At 60.3% G+C, this 10441-nt stretch overlaps 2 protein-coding genes across 2 annotated transcripts; one reads left to right on the top strand and one right to left on the bottom strand.

The window, feature by feature from the left end:
• Positions 1-363: 363 nt before the first annotated feature.
• IRX2 (iroquois homeobox 2) lies at positions 364-5671 on the bottom strand. The gene is made up of 5 exons (XM_047731117.1): positions 5192-5671; positions 3455-3860; positions 2486-3199; positions 1622-1696; positions 364-953 (listed from the first exon to the last, which is right to left on the bottom strand). The coding sequence occupies exons 1-4, from the start codon at positions 5438-5440 to the stop codon at positions 1644-1646; spliced, it is 1422 nt and encodes a 473-aa protein (XP_047587073.1). The 5' UTR covers positions 5441-5671; the 3' UTR covers positions 364-953; positions 1622-1643.
• On the top strand, positions 5439-8954 carry LOC125100219 (translation initiation factor IF-2-like). Its single transcript, XM_047730200.1, has 5 exons — positions 5439-5558; positions 5956-6271; positions 6726-6820; positions 7311-7395; positions 8489-8954. The coding sequence occupies exons 1-5, from the start codon at positions 5439-5441 to the stop codon at positions 8851-8853; spliced, it is 981 nt and encodes a 326-aa protein (XP_047586156.1). The 3' UTR covers positions 8854-8954.
• Positions 8955-10441: the final 1487 nt, after the last annotated feature.

Raw genomic sequence — 10441 nt, forward strand, 5'->3', positions numbered from 1 at the left:
AAGCCAGCATAGAAATGAAATATAAAATGACCATAACACATGAGGATGTTTAAGCTTGAAAATGCGTGAGGATGTTAAGTTTAAAAAAATTGACATAGTGATTTGCCTATTCTGAGCACAAAAATCTTAATTTTCTTACAATACCTGCACATATAAATAATCCCAAACTGGGTGTTATGGCCCTACTATGCATTTCTCTTCCATCTGTCTTTCTCCTTTTTTTAATGAGCAGAAGGGAGAGATTATTTTACACATTTTCATTAAAAAGCCTGAGGTCAGATCACCTCGGGGGGAGGGGCTGCCATTAACTGGGGCTCCACACCCAAATCACTCTCCTAGGAAAAACGAGCCCCAGACACCATATTGTCGTAGACTAGTCTGTTTTTATTTACAATTTAAGATATAAATTAGTAAAGAATTCTTGTTAAACAACCAACAAAGATTGTAGAACCAGCAATGTTCAAATAAAAACCAGGCAGAATTTATTTACAAAAAGTTTAGATTCCATTGCAATACAACTTGCATAAATTACTAGAAGCTTTATATCCTTATAAAAATAAATATCAAATTTGTTTTCACTTCTTAAGTACTCAAGTTCTTCAATCACATTTTATTTCTACTGTGTACATCTTTTACAAATAAATTTTACAGTAAATCCTATCACACCTATAGAATATATACCGTGGCAATGAAGTGATCAATTCAAGATATCCTGAGAAAAAAGATTGTTTTCAAAAGTCACACGTACATTGGGGAAGCTATACTATGCCAACAAATTCACGGTTATGTCCAAAAAGAGTCTGTTCCGTTAGAGTCTGTGGGTCCTTCTCCTTTATGGTGGCATGAGATGTGGTCCGGGCTCAGAGATGTGTGTTTATATCGTATATTTATGAACGTGGGGAGAGAGAATGGCCTGCTGACTTTTTTTTTTCCAAAGCAATTGTGACACCTACCTGTGGACCAAGGAAAAAACCAAATCATCCCAAATCCTCCAGCTGCACACCAACTCATTGCATTATAAAAACGAGTCAATCTGAAATGATGTCGCCTCTTCCCCAACATCTTCAAGATCTGTGATTAGTAATTTTGCCTAGTTGTAAAGTAGGGATTTTTTGAGATATTGCTGTAAGCCCGGCGAACGGCGGGGTCCTATCTAGTCCATCTGGACACGGGGGCAGGCCTGATAAACGGCTAGTGCTTCTTCCGGCTCTCTTCGGTTTACTCTGCAAACGTCACCTCTAAAGGGTCCTGACGCCCCAGGCTTCAGCAGCACTAGCTCGTCAAAGCCGGTGTCTATGACAAGTCTAGTGTAGTAAAAAATGGTTCCAAACTGCATACAAATACCCATATTTTTAACGATCTATTTTTCAAAGAGAAAACAACAGCAGTGGTACAATATAGGCATTCCCAATAAAGGGGTGACTCTTCGTAGCAGAGCTTGAGTGGAAAAAGAGGGACTCGAATAACACAGAACAGCTCCTTTCCCACTTAAAGGGAAATTTTAAAAAGACGGAAAAACAAGGCAAAGCTCTGTCATCGGACTCCATGACAAGAAGCAAGAAACAGACATTAAGCAGGTTTACAGGGCAAAGCTGTAAGCGCCCCCCGCGTGCCCACTTACTTGCATGCTGCCCACGGGCCTTCTATAGGTAGGGCTGGACGCCCCCACCAACCACGGTGCAGCCCTCACTGGCATCTGTCAGGGGAGGGGGCAGTTAGTCAGAACCTGACCCCAGAGCCATCTGTCTCCCAGACAGCTGTGCACCCACCAGCCCGCACGCCCACGCACGCTCGCTCCCCGAACGCACGAATCAGTCTAGGGAATCTGTCTGAGCGGCCACTGTCTGAGACAGATTTAGGACACATTTCCTGTTCTCATTCTCTTTTCTTGCCTCCTGGAGCTCCTGCAGGTCTTAGGAACTCCAGCCTGAACCAGGAGCGAGGCACGGGAGGAGACAGGGAGAGGGCCTGGGGAGCCGCAAAGACTCCGGTCTTCTATTTGGAGGAAAGAGCGCCTCTCAGAGTTACTGGGATGTTTTGTTTCCTTCCGACCAAAAGCAGGAGAGAAACTCGGCTGAGACTCTCCTAACAGAACACACCAAAGCTTCAGCTCTATCAACTGGGAGACATGCTGTAATCTGCATTTCTTGACAAATTTTTTTTTTTTTTGCGGAAACAGATCAATCATACTACTACTAATCATAATGATAATAGCAAGTTAAATAAAAATGCAAGTACGGAAGGGCTAAGCCTTACTGCAAGGCCAGGGTAGCTGGTGCCCTCTCCTCCCCTTTCCCATGCCACCGCCCCCTTCACTTCCCCTAACTTCTGGTCGGAGGGGCGCACTCTAGCTTCTCCCTTCTCTCCTATAGCAACAAAGGCTCCCCGTGCCAGCCCCAAGGGTCTCCCTGGTCCCTGACCCAGGCTCTCTCGGGCCCCGCTGGCCCTCCCTCCCCGGAGGCCCCGAGGGCCGCGGGCCGCCTACCTTTCTTGGGCTCGTAGCCGCCGCCCGGGGGCCGGTAGTGGGGCTCCAGCGGGTGCGCGCCCGCCTTGCCCGCGTCGCTGGCCGCCTTGGGCGCGGAGTGCAGCGCCTCTCCCGGGGCCGCGGCCGCCGAGTTGTACCGCAGGAGCCCCTGGCCCTGCAGCGCGGCGTTCAAGTTCCCGTAGTTTGTGTAGTTGCCGTAGAAGGGCGACGTGTAGTAGAGGTGGCGGCCGAGCAGCGGCGAGGCGGGGTAGGGCGAGCCGCCCGGCGGCGCCCCGGAAGAGGCGGGCGCGGCGGCCGCAGGCAACCCCGGCGGCGCGCAGCCCGGGCCCAGGCTTGGCTGCTTGAGGTCCGACGTGGCGATCTCGGCCAGAGACCACAGCTTGGGCTTGCTGGCGGGCTGCGGCGCGCCCGGCGACGTCCGGCTGCCCAGGGGCATCTTGCCGCCGCCGCCACCGCGGGGCGCGGCCTCGGGCGGGGGGCTCAGCAGCGGCGCCTCCACGCCAGTGAGCGGCGACGAGGTCACGGGCTTGGGTGGCGCCAGGTCCCGCTCGCTCTCCTCGTCGTCCTCGTCGTCGTCGTCCAGGTCGTCGTACTTATCCTTGCACTCGGAGCCCGACTCGCACAGGGGGTCCACGGCCCGACAAGGCAGCTTTTCCCCATCCGACTCGGCTGAGCACGAGTGATCCGTGAGCGAGTCGACGTGCAGGCTGATCCCTGCAGGGGCGCGGGCAGGGCTGTGGGACTCGGTGACCGCCCAGGCCCCGGGGGGCCTCGCCCCACGTGATCTCCCACCCGGACCCCAGCCTGGCGCGTCCTAGGGGGAGCAGAGCCTCCCTAGGAAATGCCCCGGGACTAGATGGGCCCCACGCGCATCTGGGTGGTGGTGGGGGCATCCTCCCCGACCTCGACTCTGCCCCGGTCTGGGAAGAAAGCTCCCCCTGACCTCGCGCCCCCCGCGGCCCTGCTCACCTTCATCCTCCGCTGATGTCTCCGTGCCCTCCTGCGCCTTGTCTGGACTCTCCCCCTTGCTCCTCGCAGCGTCACCCTCGTCCTCATCCTCGTCCTCGCTTTTGTTTCTCGGGGCCCATGTCATCTTGTTCTCCTTCTTGAGGCGGCGGCGCGCGTTGGCGAACCAGGTGGACACCTGCGTGAGGGTCATCTTGGTGATGATGGCCAGCATGATCTTCTCGCCCTTGGTGGGGTATGGGTTCTTGCGGTGCTCGTTGAGCCAGGCCTTGAGCGTGGCCGTGGCATCCCGCGTGGCGTTCTTGCGGTAGGCTGGGTCGTTGAGCTGGTACGGGTAGGCCGCGCTGCCATACGGGTGGTAGCTGATGGCGCCTGTCATCCCGGTCGTGTGGGCGTCATACGGTGCGCCCTGGAACCAACAAGAGTCTGGTGAGTGGAGTGTGCGGGGCCCTGGCCCTCCTCAGCCCAAAGGTGACCCCTCCGCCCTCCCGATTCCGCCTTGCCCAGGGTGAGTCCTGCGCTGGAGCCTTATTTCCCGCAGCAAATGAGCAGAAAAAAACGCAGCGGGTAAAGTAAGACAGGCTGCTGATCAGGAAAACGCTGCAGTTCCAATCTCGAGTTTTTGAACTACTGCACTTTCCTAAAATGACATCTCTTCCTCCCAAATGTCCCTGAGCTGCGGGCGCAGATGTACGCAAACAGCGCGCTCACAGACCCACAGGTACTTTCTTGATATCTAAATTTCTCTGGCTGGCTCCCCCTACTCCCCCTTCCCCGCCCTTATATGGTTAAAAAGCCACTCGGAGCCCCCGCTCCGCCATTCACCGCTCTAAAGCTCCGCAAATCCAATTTGCAACTCAGAAGCCAGTCACCGTTTCGAATTCTTCAAATACGCGGTAATTAGCATTTTAATTCAGCCTTTAACGTTTAAATTCGAGACATTTGCAGCCTCCGCGGAGGCCCCAGCTCCGCTGCCCCTGCCTCGGAATTCCACCGAGGGCGGGCAGTGGCGACAACCACCCCCCCATCCCCTAACGGCCTCCATCGCCCGAAACGGGCGTCACAGCCACCCGGGCCGGGCCCAGCTGCTGAACCCGAGGCGAGCGGGCCGACGCCAGGTCGCGGAAGCAGGGGCGGCTCTCGGTACTCCCGGGACCGAAGCGGCAACCAGGCTGCCGCACGCCTGCCGACACGTTTCTCGTAAGGGCGGCCTATGGGACAGATTAAGGCCGAGATCGCGGCGCGCCTGGCGGGGCCTCCGAGCTGCCGCCGGGTACTCCGCTCCCTCCCCCAACCCGGTGACCCCCAAGCCCCGCAAGTGACCCCGAAGCGCCAGGCAGTCGTCCCGGAGGCCCCAGGGGCGCCGAGCCCCACTTCGCTCCCCGAGCCGAGAGAAGCGAGTCCCCGGCCCGCTCTGCACCCTTCGCCGGGCTCCGGCGCGCGAACGAAGGGCAACCCGGCACAGATCCCCGACCCTGGCGGGCTCGCACTTTTCAGGCTCTTTGGGAACATCACCACGAGAGCCACGGGGAAGCGGCGCGGGCCTCCGGGCTGGGGGACGTCGCCAGCGGGCCGCGCCGCCTCTCACTCCGGCCTCCCGTCCCGCCCGCCGCGCGGCCGCCCGCGTCCGAGCCTCCGGAGCCACCGCCCGCGGCACTTTCCCCGCGCCCTCGCGCCCCGATCGCGGCCCCGGCGCCCGGGCGTCCCGCGTCCTCTCCCTGCCCGGCCGCGCGCGGTTACCATGTAGGACGGGAAGCCGGCGGCGGCGGCGGCGGCGTCGGCCGAGTACTGCAGCGGGCTGCCGAAGCCGGTGGCCGCCTGCGCCGTGAAGGCCGCGGAGCCCGGGTACGGGCTGAACGCCGAGCCCGACGCCGAGCGAGCCAGCTCCTCGCTGCGCGGCGCCGCCAGCGCCGACGCGCCGTACGCCGGGCACGAGTAGAGCGCCAGCGAGCCGGGAGCCTGGTACAGGTAGCCCTGCGGGTAGGACATGGTGGGCGCGGGGCAGTGGGCCCGCGTCACGCCGAGCAGCGGGCAAGGCGCGCGGCGCCCTCCATCCACGCCCGGCCGGGGCGCGGCGCGGCGGCGGGCGCGGGGTCCCCGGGCCGAGGCAGGCCGGCCGGCGCACTAGCCCGGGAGGCCCGCGGGCCGGGGGAGCGGCGGGGCGGCGGGGCGGCGGCGGCGGCGGCGCGGAGCCGGTGGGCGCAGCCGCGCGCCAGGCCGGCGGTCGGGGTTTGGGGGAGTCTGGAGTCGGGAGTGAGGAGTTGAGGAAGGAGCGCTCGAGTTTCCGAGGGACATTGGAACGCGAAGCTGTCCGTCACGCGCTCATCTGCATATTCGGGCTCCCGCCCCCTCCCCTGCTCCGCCCGCTCCGCCCGCTCCGGCTGCCGGGCCGCGGCCGGGGGAGGGGCGGGGAGGGGAGGAGAGGGCGGAGGAGGAGGCGGGAGGGCGGGGGAGAAGGAGGGAGGGACGCGCAGGCTTTTGTGGTGCAGTCGCCTCCCGCGCAGCCCCAGCCCGCGGCCCGCGGCCCCGCTGCCTGGCCGGACCGAACGGCTGCCCCGGCGCGCACCCCTCCCCGCACGTACTCCCGGCGCCCCCTGCCAGCCCGCCAGCCGGCGACCCCATCTCTCGCGGGCCACCTCCCCCTCGCCGCCCAGTCCCCTTCCTCATCGCACCCCCAACCCCTGAAGCCACTGCGCCCCCCCGCCCGCCCCGGGTCGGCCCGCAAGGACTGGGCAGAGGCCGCCCGAAATCGGGCCTGTCTGGCCCACTTGGGGGACGAACGATCCACGTTCCCTCGGCGCCACGAAGAGGCCCGCCCAGGTGACTGCGCGCGCGACCCAGGCTCGGGGCGGGGAGATGGGGGCGAAGGGAGGGCGGGATGGGAGCGCCCGCGGCCCAGGTCCTGGGGCGGGGGGTGTGCGCGGGTCTCTCTTCCACCTTCCTGTGTGGACTCTTGTCTCTCCGGTGTGAGGCTCCCCGTGGCCTGGAGCCTGGTTGCTTGCCCCGCGCCGCCCAGCGCGTCCCTGCGGGACCCGGATCCGGGTCAGTCACTGGAACTGCCAGGAGGGCCCAGAGGTGAGCTTTGTGCCCGAAGTCCGTAGTGGAGACCCGGATCTCTGAGTGGCAGGACTTTGCCCGTTGGGAATGTTGTGACACACGCCGCCAGTGTTTCTCCAGTGAAGACGCCCCCCCCCCCGAAAGGTTTTATTTGATTTTATTTTAATAAGTTGACGCCTCTTTCGGACAAGTGTCGTAAAACATTGTCACCGGACAGCCCGCCTCTGGCAGGACACGAAGCCTCGCGGTCACTCGGGAAGGAAGGAGAAAGAGACCGGCTGCGGCTGGGGCGCCGCAGCGCAGGTGGCTCAGGTAACGAGGCTCCCGAGGTGCCTCTCGGGTCCAGAGGCAAGAGGCTTAGTGACGAGCCCTGGGACCCCAGCCCCAGAATACCCTCCATTTCTCAAGCCCTCTCCATCCCTGCGCACTGGGCCCGGAAGACGTGGGCGCCTGGTTACGAGGGAGGGTGGTCGCGGATGGGGGGCGCTCAGGAGGTCCACGGCCTGCAGGCTTGTGCAGTCTGGGCAAGGCTGCCGCCCAACAGGTGCCTTTTTCTCCGAGGCCCCTTCGGGTGGATTACCTGGAAGGTGAAATTGCTGCGGGGGGAGCCCAGGCCTGCAGCACTCTGTCCCCGAGGCCTCCCCACACCCTACCGCACCAGCCCTGTTAGGGACTTCTTTTGAGGTCCAGATGGCCCGCTGGCCAGGCCAGGCTGGGAGCTGGGGATCCAGAAGCTCCAGCCCAGGCCTGTTTACAAGCAGAACCTTCAAGACACAGTGAAACTGTGTTTGTCTTTCTCTAGGTCCTAGGGAAATGGTTGCAAACCAAGGTTTGGGGTTTGGGAGGAACCCATCCTCCTTGGCCTGCATGGGGGCCTATGACTCCTAGTTGGTTCCCATTAGGACCAGCCCCCACCAGTCTTCCCACCCCTCTTCCCCAGTGTTCCCTCCTTCCTAAAAACCAGTCTCCATACCCTCTACACTTCAACGTCCACAGCACCCCCAAACAGATCACTTCCCCCACACTGGCCCACTGGGAGGACCTAGCCCAGCAGGTCCAACCAGGCTGCCACCCCAGGCCAGCTGTCCCAAGTCAGTGCAGGGCAGACACTCTACACCGACCACTGTAGAGTCAAAAAGGAAGGAGAAAAGTGTGTGTGTGTTGGGGGGGGGGGTTACTCCAGCAGTGCCCTGGAACATGGCACCTACAGGATCCATGATATTTCCGGTCTTCCCGGGAGAGGATTGGGCCAGGTGGAGGCCACAGAGGAGAGTCACACACGTTGAATGACAAACAAACATAAACAGCGTAGATCAGATCGCGGGCTTTTGGGTTCGCTTCCAATTAGATAGTGAAAAAAATCAGGTCTAATTTTTATCTCCAAGGGTTATTGGCCTCCAGTATTTCCATTTCTAAAGGCCAGTTCCTGCTGTGTTTCATTAGCATTTGGGGCTGGCCCCCTTCCCCTCCCCCCCCCCCCTTGGGCCTGATCTCTGCCAGGGGCAGAAAAGAAAACATTGAATTATTACAAAAACATCCCCAGTTTGGAGCAGGAGCGTATGCTCCGGATACACTCGATTTTGACATCAATTAAGTATATAAGCAGACAAGCGCATGTGGCTTTGGAGGGGCCGGTCGCCCTGGGTGCCTGGGCACACGCGCGGTCTCTTCCCCTCTTTAGCTTCTGCTGCTGAGTCTAAAGACAGCCTCTTCCTCGAGTGTATTTTCTCCCAGCAATTACACTCCTCCACTGAAATCTAAATTTTCCATACTGTTGCCTGCTACTAATAAAAACCGTCTACCTTGCGCTATTAAACAGTCGAATCGCACTACATGCGGTTTTTATTGGTAGTGACTGTAGCAGATTAAAATGCCTACGTAGAGACATTAAACTTACGCTCTGCATTGTTATTGGAATATACAAACTCCGTTTCACTCTAAAGCGCCCTGATTTTTTAAAATCACTTTTCCTTTTCTTAGATTCAAGTTGGCTTGGCCTTCTTCTGAAATCGGTCAGTGGGAAGGACAGGCTGCAGGCGTGGAGGCCTGACGCGGTGGCTCGCACGCGGCCGCCTGCGAGGGTGGCCTGGCTTCCTGGAGCTCCGTCTCCCGTGACCGCGGAAAGCGCAGGCCGCGCGGGGAGAGAGCCGCAGCGACGCGCGCCCCACCGCCGCCTCCCTGGGACTGCGGGCCGGGACGCCCAGCCCACGCGCGGAGTGCCCAGGCAAGCCGTGCCGCCCGGACTTCGGCTGCGCCGCTTGGCCGCCCTGGCTCTCGCTGTCCGTCCGAGCTCCGGCTCGGCAGAGAGCGGGCGGGCGCGCAGGAAAACCCGAGAGCTGCTGTGAAATCGTGACCACTTTGTGACAATTACAGGGGCGACGCTCAGTTTCAGGCTGGCCCTGCATCTCCCCCTCCTCCCGTGCGTGCCTTTGTGACCATAAGTGAACACTGCCGCACGTTTTGTTTCTTGTCGTCACAGTGGCCAACGCATTCAGAACCAGTCGGTGTGGACATGCCCCTTTCAACGAGCCAGGGCTGCCCTCGAGGCCGAGCGCGGAGAGGTGCCTGGAACGCGGGCTTGGGCCCCAGGTTCTCTCTCCGGGAAGCTGGCTGCACCGGCCAGGGCGCTTCGCAGACACGGTCTGTCCTGGGCTCTCGAGCGCGGGGGAGGTCAGGGAACGACGAGGGCTCAAGAGTCGTGCAGGCGGGCGGCGAGGGGGCGCTGTGGCCCGCGGCTGCGGCCTCGTCCCTGCAGCGGTGGCCCCGGTGCAGTCCCTGGCCACTGACGGGCGGTGGGCGCCCTAGCCCCTGACCGACCTATCTCTTCCCACGTTGGTTTAATTTGGGGAACAAGGAAAATTATGCCGGGACACTTTAATAAAACCAGAGGCACGCAGGAGCTTCGCATTCTGTCTCATTACTCTGGCAACAGCAGAGTTCCTAAGAGTTTGGTGGGAGAAGAGCCACCGTTTTGGAATGCGCAATTTTTTATTGGGGGGGGGTCAATTAAGATTAAATATACATATTTTACATGAGTGCCCCTTAATGCAGCAACTTTTACAATGTAAGTAGTTTCGTGGAACAGAACACCCTCCCCTCGGATTCCTAATCAAAGATCCCTCTGGTCCCAGCGCTTCCTCGGTCCTGGAGGGGGGCAGCAAGGAGTAAAGGTCCTGAATTTGGGTTCTGCGATCTCCTTTGCTTCTCTCCCTCCCAGTTGTTTGCAAACCCAAACATGCCCCTGTAGACTATACCAAGTGTGATTCAAATTCAAAAGTAAATCTCTCTCGGGCGGGGTCGACGACCCTCTCCGTGTGCTTCCCGCATCTGAGTGGATTTCAGAGGCCACGGTGGTCTGAGGTTCTCCAACACGTTTCTGAGGCTGGAAAGCAAGCGCACAGGAGAATCCCTAGCAGGCGGACAGACCCCCTCCGCCCTGGCCTGGAGCTGCCTGGAGCCTGGCTGGAGAAGACCCGAGGTGGCCTCTCTGGAGGCCAGCGCGCAGCCCCTGGGGTCCGGAGCCCAGGACTAAGGGCATCTTCTCTTTCTAAGAACCGCATTTTTGGTGACCTGGCTCTTCCCATGTCGCTGACTCTTGAGCTCTTAGTGACTGTCTCTTCGTTGATGCCTGGTCCCACCAGGTTTCCTTCCGCGGGCAGCAGTGTCCGTCCTCTCCACGGCGCCCCGCCTCCGACGTGCTTCCGAGCGTCTCTCCCCATTTCTCTGCACCTTGCAGACCCGGCATCTGTCCAGTCCCCTCACGCCCACCTCACTCCTCTCCCGCCCCTCCTCCTCCTGGGGAGCAGCCCCTCGCCCCGGGGGGGGGGGGGAGGGGGAAGGGGAGGGAGCGACGAAGTGGGGAGAGGGGAGGGAGGGACGAGGGGGGCGGCCCGGGAGCCCAGCGCACAGCGAGGAAGGAGAGGGGAGGACGCT

Source organism: Lutra lutra, chromosome 5 (assembly GCF_902655055.1).
Source record: "Lutra lutra chromosome 5, mLutLut1.2, whole genome shotgun sequence".
In the NCBI taxonomy this organism is placed as follows: domain Eukaryota; kingdom Metazoa; phylum Chordata; class Mammalia; order Carnivora; family Mustelidae; genus Lutra; species Lutra lutra.